At 33.4% G+C, this 21,988-nt stretch overlaps 1 protein-coding gene across 1 annotated transcript in view; it reads left to right on the forward strand.

Moving 5' to 3' along the window:
* The first annotated feature begins 5,753 nt into the window (after positions 1-5,753).
* Positions 5,754-21,988, forward strand: part of LOC107371999 (uncharacterized) — a 34,297-nt gene continuing 18,062 nt past the window's right edge. Inside the window, exons 1-3 of the mRNA XM_015940145.3 lie at positions 5,754-6,309; positions 6,427-6,632; positions 8,247-8,379. Coding sequence (XP_015795631.2) covers positions 6,252-6,309; positions 6,427-6,632; positions 8,247-8,379 — 397 coding nt within the window. The 5' untranslated portion in view covers positions 5,754-6,251. The remainder of the gene's footprint in view (positions 6,310-6,426; positions 6,633-8,246; positions 8,380-21,988) is intronic.

The raw sequence follows: 21,988 nt of genomic DNA on the forward strand, positions 1-21,988 counted from the left end.
CTTTATGTGCTTGCACGCTTTAGGGTGAATGAGCATATCGCGAACATTTACGCTTTCAAGCTAAATAAAGCATGCTAAACAATACTCGGAGTTAATGATGAAGAAATAAATTGATTTCAATTGTGGAAGTTAAAACCACTAGAAAGTACCGGGGTTTTTTTTTCATTTTACGCCTTCATGCAGGCATAACTCACGAACGGTTAGTGGTAAAGACTTCAGACTTGAACCATAAGCTTATCTAGATTGCACAACGATAAGTTCAAGTGCTCAAGGTTATTCAAGGTCAATTCTTTATTTGACCTCTAATTAACATTGAAAGGTTAATTTAATAGTATTCTCATTTATTCAATAGTTTTATTAAACTTATTCAATTTAGTAATTCATTTACTTATTCATCTTATAATGTTCAATTCATTCATTTTCAAAATTGAAAGTTTTCCTTTTCTTGTCTATATTCTTCTATTCTTTATCTAAAATAATTCACCAACACAATCGGAATTTAAGGTTTAAAACCACAATTTTGGTATTTCACACCGGATATTACACCGGGAATTCTGGAGGGACCGGCAACTTGTCCATCTGTGAACAGCCTACCAAGAAATTGCATTGTCCAATCAGACAATCTTGCGTCTGACATGTTGGCAAGGTTACTATGATCAGCATCAGTAATTTGACCATCAGCCCTGAAATGTAGCTGATTCATCAATACATCAGCCCAACATAATGGGCAGACTTGCAAATCACTGCTGCTGATCCCAAAGAACTACAGTAAGTTCAAAAGTTTCACACCAAAGCTAAAATTGTAAGAACTAGGAGACAACGAGCGTTTTTTTGAAACATAAATATATTAGGTTTCCCCGAAAATTTTTACTGCCTCAGATATCGGTTTCAAATAACCCTTCTTAATTGAATATGGCTAATGATAAACACATGCTGTTTTTTTCAATTGATTGAGGGATCAATGAGTTTTAAAATAATATGATGCATTTCATAATTTGCATTTGCATAAGTCAGTTTAAAACACCAAAATGTCTAGTGAAAAATTTCAATTTCGAGCCGTTCTACTTCATGAGTTCCGTTTGGGCTCAACACCGAAAATAACCAAGAAAAAGATCGATAAAACGTTTGCTCCATATCAGGTTAGTTCATCCACCATCATAAAGTGGTTTGCGAAATTCCAGAATCGACGACGCACCTCGTTCTGGAAGGCCATCGGTCATTGACGAGCAACATTTGGCCTCAACTATTGAAGGAAACCCAAAATTAACAACTACAGATCTTTCAGTGATGTTCAATTGTGGGGTTGAGACCATTAGGAAACATCTCCATGCAATTGATAAAACCTGTAAGCTCGAGAAGTGGGTTCCCTATACTTTGACCGAAGACCAACGACTGAATCGTGTTACCATCAGCAATTCTCTGCTTTCTCGGTTTGAAAACAATAACTTTCTGGGGCAATTATTGACGAGTGATAAAAACTGGGTCGATTACGACAATTCTGCACGAGGTAGAGTTTGAACTGACCATGGTGCACCCTCTAATTCGTTCGCGAAACCTTCGATACACGGAAAGAAGAACTTGCTTTGTGTTTGGTGGTCTGGCTGGTGCATTGTGCACTGGAAGCTTTTAAATGCAGGTCAAACTGTTAATACATCTCTGTACTGTGAACAACTGCAAAGAGTTGCTTGAAAATTGCCAGCGTTCATGGCTAGAGCGGTCAATAGAGACGGAATTCTCTATCTGCATGATAATGCAAAGCATCGTGCAGCTTCAATGACGCGCCAGAAGCTGAAGGAAACTTGAATGGGATGTTTTACCCCACCCTGCTTATTCACCAGACTTGGCTCCTTCAGATTTCTTCCTTTTTCTCAATCTTGATAACTTTCTTCATAATCAAAAGTTCAGTTCAAACTCGAACTCGAAAATGCCCTTAAGCGCTTCTTCGACGGCTATAACAACGACTTTTTGAGATCAGGCCTTGATCAGTTGCCTTTAAGATGGCTAAATGTTTTTGAAAATAATGGTGATTATTTTGATTAATAAAGTTCATTGGCTTTAATTTGATACCCATTCAAAGTTAATTAAGCTGAGATAGTAAAAATTTTTGGGGAAACCTAATATGTTTTTTCAGTAAATCAACTAAGTTTACTCAATTCAATTTTGTTCGTGTCGTTCAATTGTGGTCAAAACTCATGGCGTCATCGAATCTTCTAATAGCGAAAAATTTTCAAAAAGTATAGCATCAAAGCTATAAAATTAAATTAAACTTGATTAATAGTCAATTGAATCACCTTTGGGCTGTATGACCTCAAGCAAACTCTCTTTCTCACAAAATGCAGTATCAAACTTACTTATCAGCTGAACTTGCCCTTGAACTAGACTCTTGGGTCTCAATAAACGGTTTCCGTACTGACTTTGGATCATATGGGAACAATGGGATCAGGTTCATACTTGAGCATAGTAGTTGAACTCTTCCAACTTTCTGTTTTGTTTGCAAATCCAAAATTTGTAGGATAATTAAATTATCAATGCGGCAATTCAAAAATAATAGCTACCAGTTTAATGTTGGGAAAAACCTTAGTGGATGTTGATTGATTTTCACGCAGCAGTTAACTGGTAGCGACTAATTTTTAAAAAAAGGCGGAGCTTAAAATGGGGGTAGGGGAAATAATAGAAATGAAACAAACGCCATCTTCAACTAGAAATTTGCGGTTTATTTTGAAATTAAACAAATTTTTTGCAATGAAATCGTAGTATTTTACAATCTTTAATTCAGCGGTTCCACTCAACATTTCCGTCGCCTTTTTAATGAGTTTTTACTCATTTTTTCAGTTTTGTATTTTTTGCCACATGCTATTCCTCCAATACGAATATTCAATTTTTTGGCCAATAGTTTTTCGATGGTTCCAGGCGTAGCATAATTTTCCTTCATTGGGTCGTAAATGGTCATTTTATATTCTTTATCTTTATGGAGAACCACCAGTCTACAATGTGCACTGATCTCTTCTATTCCATCGTATGTCTTGATGTCACACTCAAAAGTTTTTCATCTTTTTTGGCGCACTCTCGAGCTTCTTTTGCCACGATTGCTGGTGTATAATATATTCTCAAGTCAGGGTCTTTGCTAGCGGCACTGAATATGTTAGACATTTTCATGTTTTGACACGAACAGAACTTCCTGAAAAAGTAAAAGTTGTTATCTTGTATGTATTTAGACGTAGATAGAAAATAGTGACTTGAAAACGAAAGAACTGAAGTGAAAAATAAATTATCATCGAAAACACTTGTACCGCATTTTCTGATCGTATTGAACATTCTCAATTCAGGTTTTTCCGGTTTTTCGCTATTTAGATTTACAATTGCATCGGATGCAGTAATTTCGACTAGAATCGACATTTTGGTGAATAAAAAAGTGCAGAGGTAGAGGTACTGATTGCTTATAACTGAAAGTTTATTACGAGTCATGTCTGTGTCCATTCTAGTTAGCTTTTAGTTAAACCACTTAACTCTTTGCAGCTCAACCTATTAATCTTCTTAAGTAAATGCAAACAAGTATACAAACATACACGTTTTCATGAGGAATTGAAAGAGGCAATGATACGCCAACACAAACCTCATCATACTCATCACTAATCAGGAGCGTATCGTGCTGATTCTCTGCAGCTGAAGCTAAGAAGTTGGCACTAGCTTGTACACACAGAAGGTCGTCACTCTCGACATTGATGAGGAAGTCAGATAGAAGCGCATCATAATCGATGTCATCTAAATCTAGCATACTATCAAAAACTGAATTTTCACTTGGATAAGACATTGTTAAAAAGACAGAAAGTAAAATAAAGTGAAAGAAATGCAAAAAGGTGCAGAGTAAAGAAATCAGAGAAAGTGTAAATTGAATGTTGATAAGAGAAGTGATAGTCATAAAAGTTTGAGAGAAAGTGAAAAGTGAAAGTGAGTTTTCAAGGGAATGTAGAATTAAAGGTCGATAAGGACATAGTGTAATTTCATTAATTGTTTTGGCAATAGTAATGATATCTCAAGGTAGGGTGAAGCTTTTGAAAGCTCTAGAAGACGATTTATGATTCCAGAAATATTTCGGATCAATGTTACTGAATGAGCTTTTACCATATGATTCAGGCAATCTAAGGCAGTCATCTGAATCGCTGGAGCATTGCTTTCTTCCAGATTGAAAATGGTCAATAATTGAAATTTGTTCATTTCATCTCGGATAACTGTTTTGGGTAGATTTTTCAGATTTTTGAGAAGACAGAGAGCATAAGATCGTTTTCTCCACTCTGTTGATTCGTTGTAACCTTTCAACAAGGGCTGACAAGTTTCGTAGAAATATTTTTGCGTATAGAAAGGTGATATATTGAAGCCATTTTTATGGTTGTAATAATTGAAATCTTTGTGAAAAGGCAGGAAGTTTTTAGCAATAGTCGAAACTATCAATTCATCATTTTGATTTTGCATTAGGTTTAAAAGTTGATTGGTGAAAAAATTTGAAAATTCACCTCCTCTGATGACTAGACCACGGTTGCATGAAATTATAATTCGGATGGATGGAGTAAGCGTTGCAGTGTCTTGAAGAAATTCATTCAGTTGAGTATCTAGAAAATCAGTCAGATTAACCAATCCTTGGTCAATTGATTTATTGAGGATCACTTCGATAATAACAGCTAGAGAGTCTATAAGTTTATTTGCGTCAGGTGAGAGGATATGCCTGTGAGAAATAAACTTTTCTAAACTTTCTATTAACATTGTTAATTAATAATTCTATTAAATTAAATAACTTTCAACATTCGGCTTATGATATTTGACTTGTAAATGATCGAGAAACAACTTGATCAACAAAACAAACTCATCACAACCCATTCCTTGCTAAATAAACCAATTTTCTGGTTGAACTTGCAAATGAAATGCGAAGACTGCTGTCAAAGGTTCGAACTTTTGAGGGAAGACTTGAGGCTTGTTTGGTTTTTGGAAACATAAAAACTGAGTCCATTGGTAATATTAAATTTTTCACCGATGGACAGTTTTTGAGAGAGTTGAAATCGAAGTTGAAAATTCTATCACCTTTTGTCCAGCTATGGAAGCAGATTGTTGCATGAAACTTATTTTAATGATGATACTTTTGATAAACGACCAATAAATGGTTATTCTGAGAAATTACATTTTCTGTTTCTGCAAACAGATCAAGTTCCATTTTCAGTTGAACCGAACGCTTTCTGTAACCTTAAGAGTTAGCGAGCTGAAACTTATGCAATCGTTATCGTAATCGTAATGCAGTCTATCGGACCTCTATTTTAATTTTTTAAAAGTTCATTAAAAGAAAAAACATAAACTTTGCAATTCAGTTCAAAAACACTTTTAACAAATTCCAAAAATTTTCGTACGGGTACAAAATTGGCATATAAATACCAGAGGTGCTTACTCTGATTTCCAAACGTTACAAAATTTTCAAATATTCAAATGAACTTTCAATCCAGCATAAATATAACATGTAAGAATGTCAATAGAAGAGAAAGCTCGAAGATTGATTTACAAACTTTTCTTTGTCAATTTTAGCATCTGATGATCATGATGAGCTAACTGTAAATCATGTAAAACTAACTGTAAATGTCATTGCACAGGGAGCTACAAAAGCCTATAAAAGTTGCGCGATTGCATGAAATATAAAAAGTGAGCTTCAAGAGTCAATCTGTTGAGTGAGAGCGAAATGAATGCAAAGAAAATTTGGAAGGAGAAACTTTTTTTTCAAGAGACCACTTAATATGAACGAGAAGTGGTTCCACCAGTGTTGAACAAGAAACTTCATCATTCATTATTAACAGTATTATTTCACATTTTGCTTTTCAATAGATAAAATTACAGACTCAGCTAATAAAGAGATTATCAATCAACTTTTTGCTCGTCAATTTCAACTCTTTTTTTCCTTCTTTTCCTTGCATTTCAACTTCAAAACTTGCTGCTCATTTTCAAGTGAAAACCTTCTTACCTTTTTTTGTCTCATTTTCCAAACTTCAAAGTTTTCTGCTCATCTTTTCTCCCCATTTATTCATTCACTTTCAACACTTGGAATCTTCATTTTGTAACCATCATTTTCAACTTATCATCATCACCATCAACAATATTGTCATCTTTATCATCACCTCTTCAAGACTAAACTTTGATTTTTTACTTGTAAAGAGGCAACAAAATTGCTCTTCACATCTGGTTATCTGAAAAGGTTGAAATTCATTTAGATCAACTTCATGGAGAATATTTTCCACCACATAATCAATTCTTTCTTCTTATTAACCTGTCTACAGGGTAAGAGTGAGAAATACTTTGTTTCAACTTTTTTTCTGATAAATTGTGATAAATCGAGTTCTTGTTTGTTGAGTAAAAAACTTTTCTTTTTTCATGTTCCCTGGGTTGTGCTAAAAGTGGTCAAATCGTTACGGATATCTGAATTTATTGTTCCAAGAAATGCCTTCGAAGGATCTGATGCTCGTATTATATGCTCATATGATCTTGAAGGTTACCCTTTATACACACTTAAATGGTATCGAAATGAAGAGGAGTTTTTCCGCTACGAACCAAAAGCAAAGGAGCCTTACATGTATCTGCCCGTTAAAGGCATAAAAATAAATGTAAGTTTACATTCTCATCACAACATCTTTCAGTTTCAAACAGTTTTCATTGAAAACATCTTAGAACTCGATTTAGAAACAAAGTTTATACAAATTTTTAAGATTCAATGAAAATCTAATTAAAGGTGTAAAAAACTGTTTCAGTCTTGATAAGTAAGGGAATGAGTAATTATCAAATAATTATCGATATTATATGTTAACAACTTGTCAGCTATTTCATGCTGTAAACGGAAAGTTATCACGAATATAAGTTACAAGGGAAGCTAAAAATAGTTTCAGTTAAACTCAGAAAATACAATGTAAAAGATGAAATGTTACAAGTTATTTTGCTTCTGTAAACCAATATTTGCTTCATGATTGCATCCTTTTCAACTCACATGTTTCAGTTCACATATAAACATGATAAATCAGTAAACATCAAAAGTCTCAGAATTTCAAGGTTGAACCCTTTTCTGATCTTGAAAGAATGTAAGTTGAAAGAATCTCTGAAAATGTCATTTCCACTCGGAAAAGGTTATTGAATATCTTTGATTCTTCATTTTTATGCTATTCATTGATGTGAATCAGTCAACTTTATAATACCGTATCCGTGCATAATGTCACTCGCTCGAATACGAACACTTTCATGAAAAATTCTCTGTTAACTCTTTCGAACTTTTCGTATTTTTGTTTCCTGAGTCGACACACGCTCTGCTAACTAAAAGGTGCTCTTATTGATCACTACACTGAGAGCACAGTGACACTGTACACGATGATATGGTAAGTCATTAGAGATCGAGATGAAAATTAATTTACTCGATCAAGTTTATCATCAAAATATCAGGCATTTTTCGTCATGATTTCATGCTAAGTTATCCTGGGACTGAACCAGCAATACTCATTGGATTTACATAAAGTTCATGCATTTAATACTTAACTGAAACTTGATACCATTCCACTCATCATTATTGTTTTCATCACTTTTATCAACAACAGCCTTTCTAATATCATTACACCATTAGTCGTGTTTCATATCGAATTAAGAAGAATCAGCATTTTCTTTCAATCTGTTTCATTTTGTCGATCAATTTTCAGTAGAAAATGAAGTGGAAAAAACAGGCAAAAAATTGCAAATTAATGAGAAAATATCTTGTCATTTGAGTCAATTTCTGTCAATTTTATCAAATTTACCATTTTTCATCAAGTCTCGTTCAATAAGCAAAGTATGCATATTTTGATTGGAAAATATGAATCCAGCAAAAGGCTGTCCAAAATAAGCTGTTCACTTTCATCATTATTATTGAAGAGGATCAATTTGTTGATCAAATTTCACGATAAACCTGTCAACTTTCAACTCTTTTATCATTTAAATTAAAATTCCCAGGAAAGTGGTCAACACTGGCTACTTGACAATTGACTTTTAACAAGTTGATAACAAATGATGGCCACAGTTAACCAATAAAAGATAATTGTTGTCAATTAAATGATCAAAGTGATCTTAAAGGCTGTTAATAAATTCAATTTCCTTCCTATTAGACTCAATGCATGTTAACAATGATTAATGTTAACTACTAATTATTCAATTCCAATTTGATTAACTGTTGCCTTTTCTTTCCCTTTTTGACCAACTTACAGAGAAAGCGATCCAATTCAACTCACATATTATTATCCAATGTAAATAAATTTACTGAAGGTTCTTTTGCCTGTGAAGTTTCAACGGACATTCAATTTCAAACTCTACACCAAGAAAGTCATCTAACAATTGTCGGTAAGTATTCAACGCTCGAATGTTATTCCATTTTCCTTCTGATTTAGATTCTTCAATTTCAATGGCAACAAAGTTCAGAACTTTAGTGCTCGAAACTTTCTCTTCTTTTAATATCGATCAAGTTTTGCAAATTCTCAGTTGGACTTAAGTTTTCTTGATGAATTTTGTGTTTCTTTTGATATTATAAAGTTTATTCAAAGAACGAAAATTAACTCAAGAATTTCTAGATTTTCTGGAGAAATTGTTTTCCATCAAAGAATCGGTAGAAAATTTTGATGTTGATGTGTCATGATGAGAACAAAAGAGTCGAATTCGGTCAGAATTTTTTATCGCTAATTTAGACTCAATTTAGCCATTTAGATGTTCTTTCAGTTTATCTTGATCAATATTGACTGAAATGTCAAAAAATGATAAATTTTGGTGAAAGTATCTTGCTGTTGTTCAAAAAGCACAATCAATCAGATCAAATTTTATTCTTGATTGTTACTTATTGACTTGATTCAACATTTGATTCACTTACTCTTTACACTGTTTCAATCAATTGTCTTCTCCAATTTTGTATCATTGGTCAAGTTGACCATTTTATTGGTCATCTCAACAATAAACTCTATTCGAGTGAAGAAGAGAGGAAAAAAGAGGGAAAGAGAAGCAAAAGAAAAGAAGATAAATTAACACTCTTAATTGAGCTCAATACAATATCCTGTTGAAAAAAAGGGTGAAAATGAAAAGTACTTTTCCTCTTTAGCCAACAATAACAGAAACTAAGTAAATGCAGTAAAATTGGTCATTTTCCTGCTTCTCTCATCATTGTTACATGTTACATCTTTTGCCATCCTCTTTATCCTTCTTCACCATCTTCATCTTTGTTTCAATTAAGATTTCATTTGACTTTTAAAAGGAACCAGAAAAAATAACAAGAAAAGTATAACAACCGCATCCTTAATTATTATAACATGAAACTCCTCTACTTTATCCTCATCTTTATGGCTACTTAAGAGTCAAGTATAAATGTAGCTCATTGTCTTTATCCTCTTCATCCTTATCCTCATCATTCTCATTGTTAATTGCACTCAATCAGTTTCACCACTTTCAGTGGATTCATTGAAGAGCAAAATTTTTCATCTTAATATTCAATAGCATTCACTCGACATTTTTTGTCAACTCTTTGCTTTTCTCATTTTGTCAAATTAAAGAAGAAATTAATGAAAAGAAAAAAAATTTCAGCCAAACTTGAAACTTGCCAGATAGGGAAAAGTGTTGAAAGTATTTTGCATTGAAGTAATTTGAATTCAACAAAGGTCTTCTGGTGCAACCAAAGAACAACAAAGTTGTTGACCAAGAAAGCCAACAATTTAATTAACCACATTACCTCAGCTGAAACACACTAAAAACATTATCCACTGGTCAGTCTAGTTTTGCTCTATTTTCTTCTTTTTTGTCTTCTCTCTTTCTTGGCTCTTGTTGGTCAACTTTCATCAACCAGGGAATCCCATTCTAGTCTAAAAATTGATTATCCTCTCTTTACATGTTCAACTCTATTTGCTTGTTATTATTAATGTTACCTAATCCACCTTAACAATCCAGTTCTTAGTCAATGTAAATCAATAATATTTAATTCCTCAAGAGGATCAACTCTGAAAGAGATCACAGCAATGTCAATGAGTGTTATTGTTGTGGTTATAAATAGGTTGAGGTTGCAATTTTAAGGCTCTAACACTTTGAAACTTCAAGCAAGATTAAGTTGCATTATTAAAACTTGTTCAACTGGCAAACCATTGACTTGCATCGGCAATAAAAAGATTAATCATTTGCAAAGTTTCACTTTGATTACCTTTAATTTAACCATTTCAACTGATTCACTCCATCCATTGATGAACCTAATGACATCTTTTTTTTCGCCTCCTTTTTTTGCACAATTACTTGTAACAGAACCAAAAGTACAATGTAATGAGGGAAAAGGGGAGAAAAGTTTCAACAAACAAAGTTGCAAAGTTTAATATTGATAGTAATGTATACTTCATTAGGCTTCGATTGCCCTGCAAAAACAGAATCCATTCAAGTGAAGATGAAGGCGAAGATAAAAGGAGGAGAAGAAAAGTGTTCAAGATGAAAAAGATTCAATGAATAACAGGGAAGAATGAAAGAAGAGGGCAGAGAAAAAAAAGAAGATCAAGAATTGATATTGAAGGAATTTTTGTTTAAGTAGTAATAGAAATACACAAGATAGCACACTTTTTCGATAATCGATATTGATTTATAATTTTTATACCTTTGTTAATGTATACTTACCTTTGACAATGCAAATATCGAAATGACCTTAATTATACCGTTATAATTAACTTACCTCGTTAAATGCACTCGTACCTTTGATAATAGATAAGTTTGATATTAATGATTATTGTACCTTTTACAATACATTCTTACCTTTGGTAATGCATACAGTGATTAACCTTAAATTTTCCATGATTAATGATGTAATGCAATTAAATAAGGTTATTGCCTCGCATTCACTTATTTTTAACTTTAATCTTCAATCAAAGCATACCTGCAAGGCATACTGTGCTTATCCAGAGTTAAATATAAGTAGAATAAGGTCAAACTGAACTCTACCTACCTTTCATTATTGGGTCATTTTATTTTAAGTTAACATTATCATTAACCTACTTTTTCACCTTAAATACGAAAGTCTCATTTTGGGTTGATGCATTTTAGTTTTATCATTTAACTGTGATGGTTGATGGTAACACAGGTTTTATTCCTATCATTCACTTAGTAGCTCATCCAGCAGGGATTTATGCTTATGAAAGATCCCGCTCAGTTAATTCACCACGCCTTGTCACCATAAGCGAATCTGTTGAAAACATGAATGATGCACCCGAATTTGGTGAATCGATGACAATCATTAATGTCACCGAACTACGACCAGTTCAACCTGTGGAAAACAATAACAGTACTGGACAACTTTCTGAAGAACCAGTGTCATTACAAATGTCTGAGCTTTCACCTGTTGTGATTCCTGAAAGTAATGAAGTAGATGGTAATCAATTGAGTCAAAGTAATCGTGGAAATCATTCTGCAGCTGAATCGATGCCTGGCAATGATGTCACTGGAATTCATCGAGATGGAGCAGTGGAAAACAATAACATTGTTGGTGGACTTTCTGAAGAGGAACGAGCATCATTGCAAATGTCTGCTCTTGCAGGTGTTCCATTTATCGAACGTAGAAATATTGATCGTATTGAAGTTGATGATGGTGGTCGAAGTCAGTATAATCGTGAGTCATTGAGATCGGCAATAAGAAATGTAGTTGATACAACTATCAATTACTTTGCGAATCACGTGATAGCTCGCTTCCCGCAGTATATGACCTTTGAAAGTCGACTTGCAACTTTTAAAGATTGGCCAAATCCAGCTATTACACCAAAAGAATTGGCTGAAGCTGGTTTCTTCTATGCTGGAAGAACCGATCTTGTTACTTGTTTCCACTGTGCTAATTCAATATTTGAATGGGTAAAACATGATAATGCTTGGGTTATGCATGCACTTTTCGCACCTTGTTGTACTTTTATTTACATCAAGTGTGGGGTACGATTTATTGAAACAGCCACCAGTAGAAGTGAATCCAACATACCTGTATCTGCAAATGTTGAACCAGCAAACAGTAGATATACTTGTAAAATATGTTTGGAAAAGGAAGTCGGCTGTTGCTTCTACCCTTGTGATCATGCAGTAACATGCATAGATTGTACACCAGGTATCGCTACTTGTCCTCTGTGTCGCTCTTTTGTAGCAGGAGTATTTAGACTAAAGTTTATTGATTAAAAAATGTATTAACCATGAGATACTTGCAAGAGAACATTAAAGTTGTTAATGTTGTTACTTCCTTTGAATTGAATTCAAATCTTTGTAGAAATCAAATAAAAGATACTTTTCAAGACATAGAGTATAAAAAAACATTTCCAGGAGGTGTTCTTAAGTATCCTGATGGGTGTCTTCTTGTCTTTGACTCCGGAAAAATCATTGTAACTGGTGTTCAGAATATTGCAACTGCCATTGTTTTAATTGATCGATTTTGTGCAAAATACCCTCGAGATATAAAGTATACTTCTTTCAAAATAGTTAACATTACTGCTTGCACAAAGATTATTGGTGATTTCGACTATAACGAACTGTTACTGCATCCAAAAAGTTCTTACACACCTGAGCTGTTTCCTGGTATACATCTTAAGTTGGATGATACAAAAGTTATTTTCATAATTTTCAGAACCGGAAAAGTTATAATAACTGGTTTGAAGGACTATAAATCAATATTTCATTATTGTGATGAATTTGACTACAATATAAGGTTGAAGTCAATATAAAGACAACATTTATCATAAAATAAAATTATTAAAAAATTGGAGAAATGGATGTATCAGCTAATCAGCAAATTTGGTTTAAAAAAGTTCTCTTTTCTGTACAATTGTTCGTATTAGTTGCAATGCTGTTCACAGCTATAGCTAATATTATACTAAAAACTGGTAATTTATCGCTCTGGACGGCTTTACTTGGATCATCTTTTGGTTTCTTACTACCTACTCCAAAATATCCGCGATCCCTGAAACCTGAAACTGTAATACAGGCAGTAACAAACCCTATACCCATTTGAAAATTTGAATGTACAATATAAAACAATAAATTTTAATTTTTTAAACAAAATGTCCTTTTCAATTTATTTGAAACACCCTTTTACAATGTTAATAGCAGGACCAACCGGTTCTGGTAAAACTTATTTCATCAGGGACATGATCAACAAAGCAGCATATATTTGTGATCCCCCACCAAAGTCCATTACTTATCTTTATGGAGAGTACCAAAAAATGTTTAATTCAATGAATGATGTGAAATTCATTGAAGGACTTCAAGAAGAAGTAATTAGTGAAATCGGTGGTGACGAACCACAATGGATAGTAATAGATGATTTGATGTTGGAAGCTGTAAATCAAACTTTTGTTAGTAACTTGTTTACTAAAGGGTCTCATCATAGAAATATTTCAGTAATTTTAATCACCCAAAACTTTTTCATGAAAGGAAAAGAGAGTCGAAACATAAGTCTCAATAGTCAATATGTGGTATGTTTTAAAAATCCTCGGGATAAATCTATGATTACAAACATAGGACGTCAGATGTTTCCAACAAAAATTAAAAAATTTCAAGCTGTATTTGAAGATGCTACGCAAGATCCATATTCTTACCTCTTTATTGATCTGAAGCCAGACACACCTGAAAAAATAAGATTATTGACGAATGTTTTTAATGAGAAGGAGGAACCAATGTATGCTTATGTAATATAAGTTATATAAAGGAAGAATCATTTTTTATGTGAAATAAATGTCGATTGAAGGTGTCAACAAGTGTCTTCCGACATTAAAAAAACTTGCTAAAGCCAAGACAAGAAAACAAAGAGAAAAAATTTTAAAGCAAACAAAATCTTGTACTTACTACGCAATCTCTGAAATAAGTAAAAATACTCTAAACGGAAATATACCGGTTGAAGATTTATTGAGAACAAAACTTGCTCCTTACAAATTTGAACTTCGAAAGCTTTCAAGAAAAAGTATCCCATTGAAGAAGAGAAAAGAAATTATTTTACAAAGTGGTGGAGCATTTTTACCAGCGTTACTTTGGCCAGCAATATCGTATTTAGGAGGAGAATTGGCCAATAAATTTATGCAATGAATGTTATAAATAAGATGGTTGTGATTCCGCAAAAAGAATATCATCTTCTTAAAAGTGACGTTAAAAATTCCAATAATGTGACAGCTGATGCTGAACAGGCAAAAGTTGTGAAAATAGAAAAGGACGAAACTGATCCTGAAATTAAATTAAAAGAATATAAAGAAAGCTTTAGAAAAGCGGTTCAAAAATATGAAAAGAAATTATCTAAAAGACCTCAAAAGGATAACAAAGTTGTGAAATGTCAGACACTCAAATGGACCAACGTGAAGAACTTTTGAAACGCCTTTATTATGACTTGGATAGTCACGGTAGTTTCGGAGGTGCTAAAAGACTTTTCATAGTTGCGAAGGAGCATGACCCATCGATTGAATTTAATGATGTAAAACAATGGTTGATGAAGCAAGAAACGTATACAAACTTTCGGGTAAGACGGAAAAACTTTCAAAGGCTAGCTGTATTGGTTGATAGAATTGATGAGCAATGGCAAGCAGATCTTATGGACATGTCTTATTGGTCAGGACAAAACGATGGAGTCAATCATTTACTTGTTGTGATTGATATACTGAGTAGATTCGCATGGGTACAACCGTGTAGAGATAAATCAGGATCTACAATCATCAATGCTTTTTCTGAAATTTTTTCTTCAGGAAGAAAGCCTGAAAAACTACAAACGGACCAAGGAAGAGAATTCAATAACAACAGGTTTAAGTTTTTCTGCTCGTCTCAGGGTGTACATTATTTCACGACAACTGACGCTTCAATAAAATGTGCTTTAGCTGAACGTTTAATACGAACATTACGTTCTCGTATATACCGTTTCATTTACCATAAACATACACATCGATACATTGATGACTTACAAAACATTGTTAATAATTACAACAACTCTTACCACAGAACTATTAAGACAGCTCCAAACTCTGTAACACAAGATAATCAACAATCCATCGTGCAAACTATTCAGCGATCAATAAAAAATGAAGAGAATAAAAAGAAAACTTTCAATGAAAATGACTTTGTTAAAATTCCATTAAATACTGGCAATTTCGAAAAAGATGCAGTACAGAAATGGACTGATGAAGTGTTCAAAGTTTCAGGGGTTAAAGAAACGCCTCAAAAATTCATCTATAAATTGAAAGATTTACAAGGTGAAAATATATCATCAATTTTCTATCCTGAAGAATTACAAAAGGTTGATTTTGACCCTAATAAACTGCGCAGAGTTGAAAAGATAATTCGGAGAGTTTATGACAGATCACGAAGACAATATAAGTACTTAGTCAAGTGGGAAGGCTGGCCAAGAAAATTCAATAGTTGGATATCCGATATCACTCTTGCAAATGGCAACAATTAACTTTACAATTGACCTATCGTCAAATGGGTCTACAGACATCTTTCCAGAAAATACATTATCAAAATTTCAAAATCAAATTGATCCTGCATTGGAACTTGATGGTGATTGGGAAGTTGCACTAACAGAAATTTATTTTCCAGTCAAATTTGCTATTGATATATCAGAGCAAATGCGTGTTGATTTTAAACTTTTGATGACACAATTCATCTTTTATCCAAATATTGACTTGAGGACGATGCACGCTCCTGAGCATAAGTGGTTGCAATATGCCTATAGTGGTGATGATTATGGTTCATCTATTGATGTTTCTCCGGATGACCCTGTGGATTTGATAATAGATAAACTCAACACTGCAATGATGGCAAATTTGAAAAAAATCAGACCTACCCTTGTTTACAATCCCTATCCTAAATTTGTTTGCGAAAATGGGAAAACAATCTTCTATCCTGGTCTTCTCACTCACGAAGTAGATAAAGCTACCATGCTTAATCTTACTTTAGATGGTCCTGTTGATGAGATAAAAGCAAAATACAAAAAAGATCATGACATTGATTTAGAAGAGATTGGAAAGCTGCCAACTGAAGCGGGAGGTGTAAATAAGGCTTTTAAGCATTATTACAAAAACAAATTTATTGATGAAATGAGCGTTAAACATCCCTCAGATGGAGACGAATTGGAAAAGTACAAATACATTTCATCTATTGTAGTTGTTCCTCAATTTTCAGACGGGAAATTAATGGAATATTTAGGCTTCTCTCCATCAGGCGATGCTTTGATCGATAATATTGACCCATTTAAACAGCAAGTTGTAGTAACAACACCTCTTTATCATAAAAATAATGTCAATTTGATGTACGTATATACTGATATCATACGAGATCATACGGTTGCAGGAACAAAAGCGCCTGTATTGAGAGCAGTACCACTGACGACTGGTATTTATCAAGGAATCGGCTATTGTACTTTTGAGCATCGAATATATTATCCAGTGCGGAAAAACCATATTGAAAATATTGCGATTTTTTGCTTGGATGATACTGGAGAGCAGATTAAATTTGCAAACATTGGAAGAGTTTTTGTAAGCTTAGATTTTCGTAAAAAGAATTAATATAAAGAAAACAATGTATTGAAATGATGAATTTAATAAAATGATTCAAAGAAAAACTTACTGTCCTAAAGATAGTGATTTCAATGACTATTTTGCACATCAAGTCGGTTCTGGATTCGGAGACATCAGAATAGTCAGAGGTCCTAGGTACCAAAGAGGGTATGGTTTCGGTAGCTTCTTTTCACGCTTAGCTATGCCTGTTATAAGGTATTTGGGCAAAGAAGCTCTGAATAAAGGAGTCAGTATCGGTAAGCGTGTAGTACAAGACCCACAAATTCAACAAGCCTTTAAAGATAGTGTTAAAGATTTAGCAAATAGAGGACTAGCTAAAATTAAGGAAAAGGTTGTGAAACAGGAAGGAAGTGGCCGAAAAAGATTATATAAAAGGAAACGAAAGTCTAAACCTGCAAAATCTTTACGTAAAGTGAAGAAGCACACTCTGAAAAGAGTGAGCAAAAAGAAAGGAATCAAAAAGAGGAGAGTAATAAGACAACGAGATATTTTCAAATAATGGAGTATATACATGCATCTTCGTCTCCAGCTACTATTGCTGAGCTTGATTTATTTAAATTTCCGCCAACACAGACTGTCATTGAAAGTATCTATGACACAGAATACAGACCGGTAGGATCGATTGCGAAAGCTAATGTATTTGAATTCATAGTGCCAGCTTCTGAACACTATACGGACCTCTCTGCATCTTATTTGTATGCAAAAATGAAGATTGATGTACCCACAGGAAAAAGTGTTACACCCACAAACAATTTCGCTGCCTCACTATTTGAGCAACTTGATGTTTATCTTGGAAGTGTAAATATCACACCTGGAAATAGTTTATACCACTATCAGTCCTACATTGATGATATATTTTTCAAGTATAAATCACCCCTTGATGATTGTCAAATGATAAATGATACAGAATCAGTGAGATCTGATAGAATCAAAGATAAAAAAGAATTTGACATTATAATACCTATTCACGCCCCAATGTTTCAACAAGAAAAATTTTTGATTGATAATGTACCCATTTCATTACGATTCAAATGTGCACCGCAGACTTTTGGATTGACCAGCGCAACAGAAGTAACTCCGCTGAGTGTAGAGTTTACACAGCTTTCTCTTTTCATAAGAAGAGTTAAATTGTATGCTCCAGTACAAATGGCAATCACTTCACAATTGGAAAAGAGTCCGGCAAAGTATTACTTTCAAAGAAATGAAGTCAAATCATTTCATCTACCAAAAGACTTTGCTGCAAATAGCATTGACAATGTATACAATGGACAGTTACCACGGAAAATTATTGTTGGTTTTGTTTCTGATGACGCATTTAATGCGAAATTGGCTAAAGATTCTTTCAATTTTGAACATAAAAATCTTCAAAGCGCTACGATTGTTGTAAATGGAACTAAAATACCGAGTACACCTTACCAGCCAAATTTCAAAGATAAATTATTCATGAGAGAATACTTCAATGTTTTCCGCTCCATGAATCAAGATAGTGGGCTACCTAAAATCAATCTAAAATATCAAAATTATCCTGATAAATATCCGCTTCTAGTTTTTGATTTAACCGATGATGGCACTCTCGCAAGTGATTCAGGAGTATTATCAATGATCAAGAGAGGTAATGTGCGCATGGATATCCAATTTAATTCTGCTCTAAATGAAGGAATGCATATGCTGGTGTTTGCTATATATGATAGCGTTTTACAAATCGATGCTGCACGTAATATTGTCACTGACTACTGATGGCACTAACATCTTTAGATATGCAAAATTATCTCGCTAGATACAAAAGTTTCAAAGGAGTATACGCAATGGATGCAATTCCACTTACCTTACTCTCAAAACCATTTGGAATAATAATCAATCTTGATCCGAGCTGGAAATCTGGTTCACATTGGACAGCAGTCTATGTATCCGAATATGGAAATGGTGTTTACTTTGATTCATATGGACAACCACCGCCAGGGAATGTAAAAACCTTCCTAGAAAGAAACTGTAAAAATTATGGTTATGAGTGGAATATAGCTGTTTTCCAAGGGGATTTATCAATAAAATGTGGATATTTTTGTATTACCTTTTTAAAAAGTTGTTTTACAGGCTTGGACTTTCCTTTTATGAAATGTAAAACTAATTACAATGAAAATATAATAAAAAAAATTTATTAAAAAACAAAAGCGTAATAATGATTAAAAATGAATATAAATGAATACAAATGAATATAAATGAGTACAAATGGAATAAATAAATGAAATTACAAAGTATTTGAAATCATTTCGGAAATGTCATCCATTTCCTCATCGAATGTTTGAGCAGGCATTTCATCACAGCCTGCAGACCATCCTGGATCCATTTCAATTTCTTTTTCTTTATCTTTTTCTTTTGGAAAGAAGTTTTTATCACCTTCTTCATTCCAATCATCGAAATCAATGGTTCCATCTTCTTTAAATTTAGTTGTCACCGGTTCATGGTTTGGCGATCGATTACCATCCCAGTTTAATAATTGGGCAGTGAGCAGTCCTTCGACAAACATTCTTTTGATGACTTCTAGAACCATGGCATAGACAATAGGCTCTCTCCGTGAAACGAGTTGTCTCTCTCTTGTTTTTTGATTTCTGCTCTCTCTTTGAGCACGCGCTTTAATGTTATATCTGGCCATCTGCAAAAAGAAAAAAACATGATAAGATTAATTAATAAGAAATGATAAAACAATAATGATTGGTTAGGTTAGGTTTTGATACGAATTACCTTGCAAAAGTTGATCAACTCTTTATTTTGTAATGACCAAATGCTAATGTTGTAACTCCATCATTGAGAATGTATCGTTTATCATCAAGCGGAGAAAATGATAATTTATTTATTTTAACTGTTGAAATGTTATGTTTCCTACTCTGAATCCGGGCATTTGTATGCTTAGAAAGCTGATTTTTGAATAAACAATCTTTGTAATCTTGAATTGAGAAAGTCTCTTTCACAATAGCTCTCTGTACACCTTTAGCTGTCATTTTTTTCTTTGTTCCATATTTAATAGCATAAAGTTTCGACTTTATAGCGATGACTTCATCAATAATTTCTCCATTCATTTCGTCTTTCAAGAAACCAAGTTTTTTCTTGTTGACTTCATCAAATAAAGTATGTTCTCTTGGATAATCTGAAAAGTCCATAAGAAAGTCTAGTTCCTTCAAATCAGCGCATAAATCATCAGTTTGAATATTGTAAATGAAACTGTCAGTGTCAGTGTAAATTAATGATAATTTATCTCCATACTTTCTTTTGAAAAAGTCGTAATGTAATTTGTACATGTGCAACTTTGATAAATCTAAAACTGTGAACCCGAGATAAATTGGTTTATCAAAAACGACTTGAAATTTTCTTAGTTTTATGATCGCAATGTTGTTATCGAGTATGTAAAATTGATCAAACATCGGTTGTCTAACTTGCTTCATAGCTTGTTTTCCGTTTGTTGCCACTACAACTTTTGTATGTTTTCGCTTGTCCTCAATACTTTTACCATACAAAGCGTTCACCATCAATTTCCAAAAGTCTTTTACGAAATTCGACGTTGCTTTCTTTCTATTTTCTGTACACATTTCAATGTATGATTTGAGCCAAGGCTTCTGCTCAAATTGAATGATGCGATGTACTTTCTTCAACACCATTCCTTTTTCAATGTAGAATTTGAGATTGCGTTCATGTACAATATATTTTCTTTTATGCATCAAGTTTGGCACCAATTTTTTTGTCTTATACCGCTTAATTCCAGCTGATTCTAGCATTGAGATTGTTTCTTTTTGATAATCACTCAATTGATCATATTCGACTATTATTTTTTCTGGAGCTAATGGGTAATCATTATGTGAATCGTGTAAAGTAGGCGGATAGTCTAAATCTACTTCTAGTACATATCCTATCTCTCTATACTCATTCGATTCAAGAATTGTTTTAATTACATCCTGAAAACAATCCTCTTTAACCCATTCAAACTTGCCACAGGGTAGAATATCAGAAAGGGCATAACCATATAAATTATTCACGTCGAGATAGGTGATGAATGATGAGGCTTCATTCTGATTGAAACTTTCAGAAAACTTATTGTTAGCTAAACAATAACGCAACATTGAACAAGATATCCCTCCTCTTATTCCGTTTTCAAACATCATAATCATATCAATATCAGTCAATAGGTCTAATTCAGTTTGCGTCAGTTTAAGAGCTGCATCCCATGTTAATCCAGGTGTTGAAAAATAATGACATGGATCTAGTCCAAATTGTTGTAAGCTAGTTGAACGAAAGTTTTGGAAAACTGATGCTAGTAATAATACATCAACTTTCAAGTAGATATCATGAAAATCACCTAAATTTTCACAATTGAAGTGATTCCAGATGCTTGTTAATCTTTCATAAGTATCAGGGTCGATTGATTTCAGCGATAAACTTGAATAAAATTTCTCAATTGGAGGTAGAGACTTTTCTGCAAATCTTTCCCATGAATCCATATATTCATAGGGCAGGCATCCTTTAGAAAGTAAAAACGGTAAATCATTTTCTGAAAACATTTGTCTAAGAAATTTGGTTTTCTCACCATTAGACAAGTTGTTTGCTAATGTGTCTAAACTTGAAAGCAGGAAAGCGAGACTGTCTAAGAACAAAAAGTCATCCATCATTATTGCAATGTATTTTTCAGCATTCTGCGGAATCACATTAATTTTCTCAATCAAATTGGTTTTCAAACCATTCATGATTATATGAGCATCATAACCTTTTAAATTGTGGAATAATATTGGTATTTTCTCAGGAACACGCATCCTTAGGTTACATTGATTGTGAGCAGCTCCTCTAAACCTTCCAGTTAGGTGACAATGATCAACAACTCTGTCAGATAACAGCTCTTTTCCACATACATAACAATCAGTTGCTTGTTCATAAATCTCCCTTTCAAAATCTGTGAATGTAATCGGTTTTCTGTTCCTAGCAAAGTGGCTCCTAAGATACATTCTCATATTGAACAATGTTTGAAAAAATTTCTCACAAACGTTTGTTCCTCGATAAAATTTCTTGTACAAAATTTCATCATTCCAGTCAACTGCAATTAATCCAAATGAACACGCTTCATGCTTTTGGTATTCGAATGTACTTTTAGAAAGTGTCTTGTCTGATTGTCTCAGTAATGACTCAAAGTCAGCATAAACAACATAGGGATAAGGAATTGTTTTTTGAATATTGTTAAATGTACATTTTGTAGATATTTTACCAGTACCAGGTAGTATCGCTGCTTGTGGCGCCTTTTGATAACACTCAATCTCATGTTCTGCAAGTGATTTAGTATTTCTAAATCCACACATACATGATGCACAAAAAAACCTTTCCCATGAATGATCACTTTTTACAAAGGCATGAAAGTTTGATATGCAGAAATAATGGTCTTC

This window comes from Tetranychus urticae, chromosome 1 (genome assembly GCF_039701765.1).
Source record: "Tetranychus urticae isolate SD_2017Ah chromosome 1, NJAU_TeUrti_SD_1.0, whole genome shotgun sequence".
NCBI lineage: Eukaryota > Metazoa > Arthropoda > Arachnida > Trombidiformes > Tetranychidae > Tetranychus > Tetranychus urticae.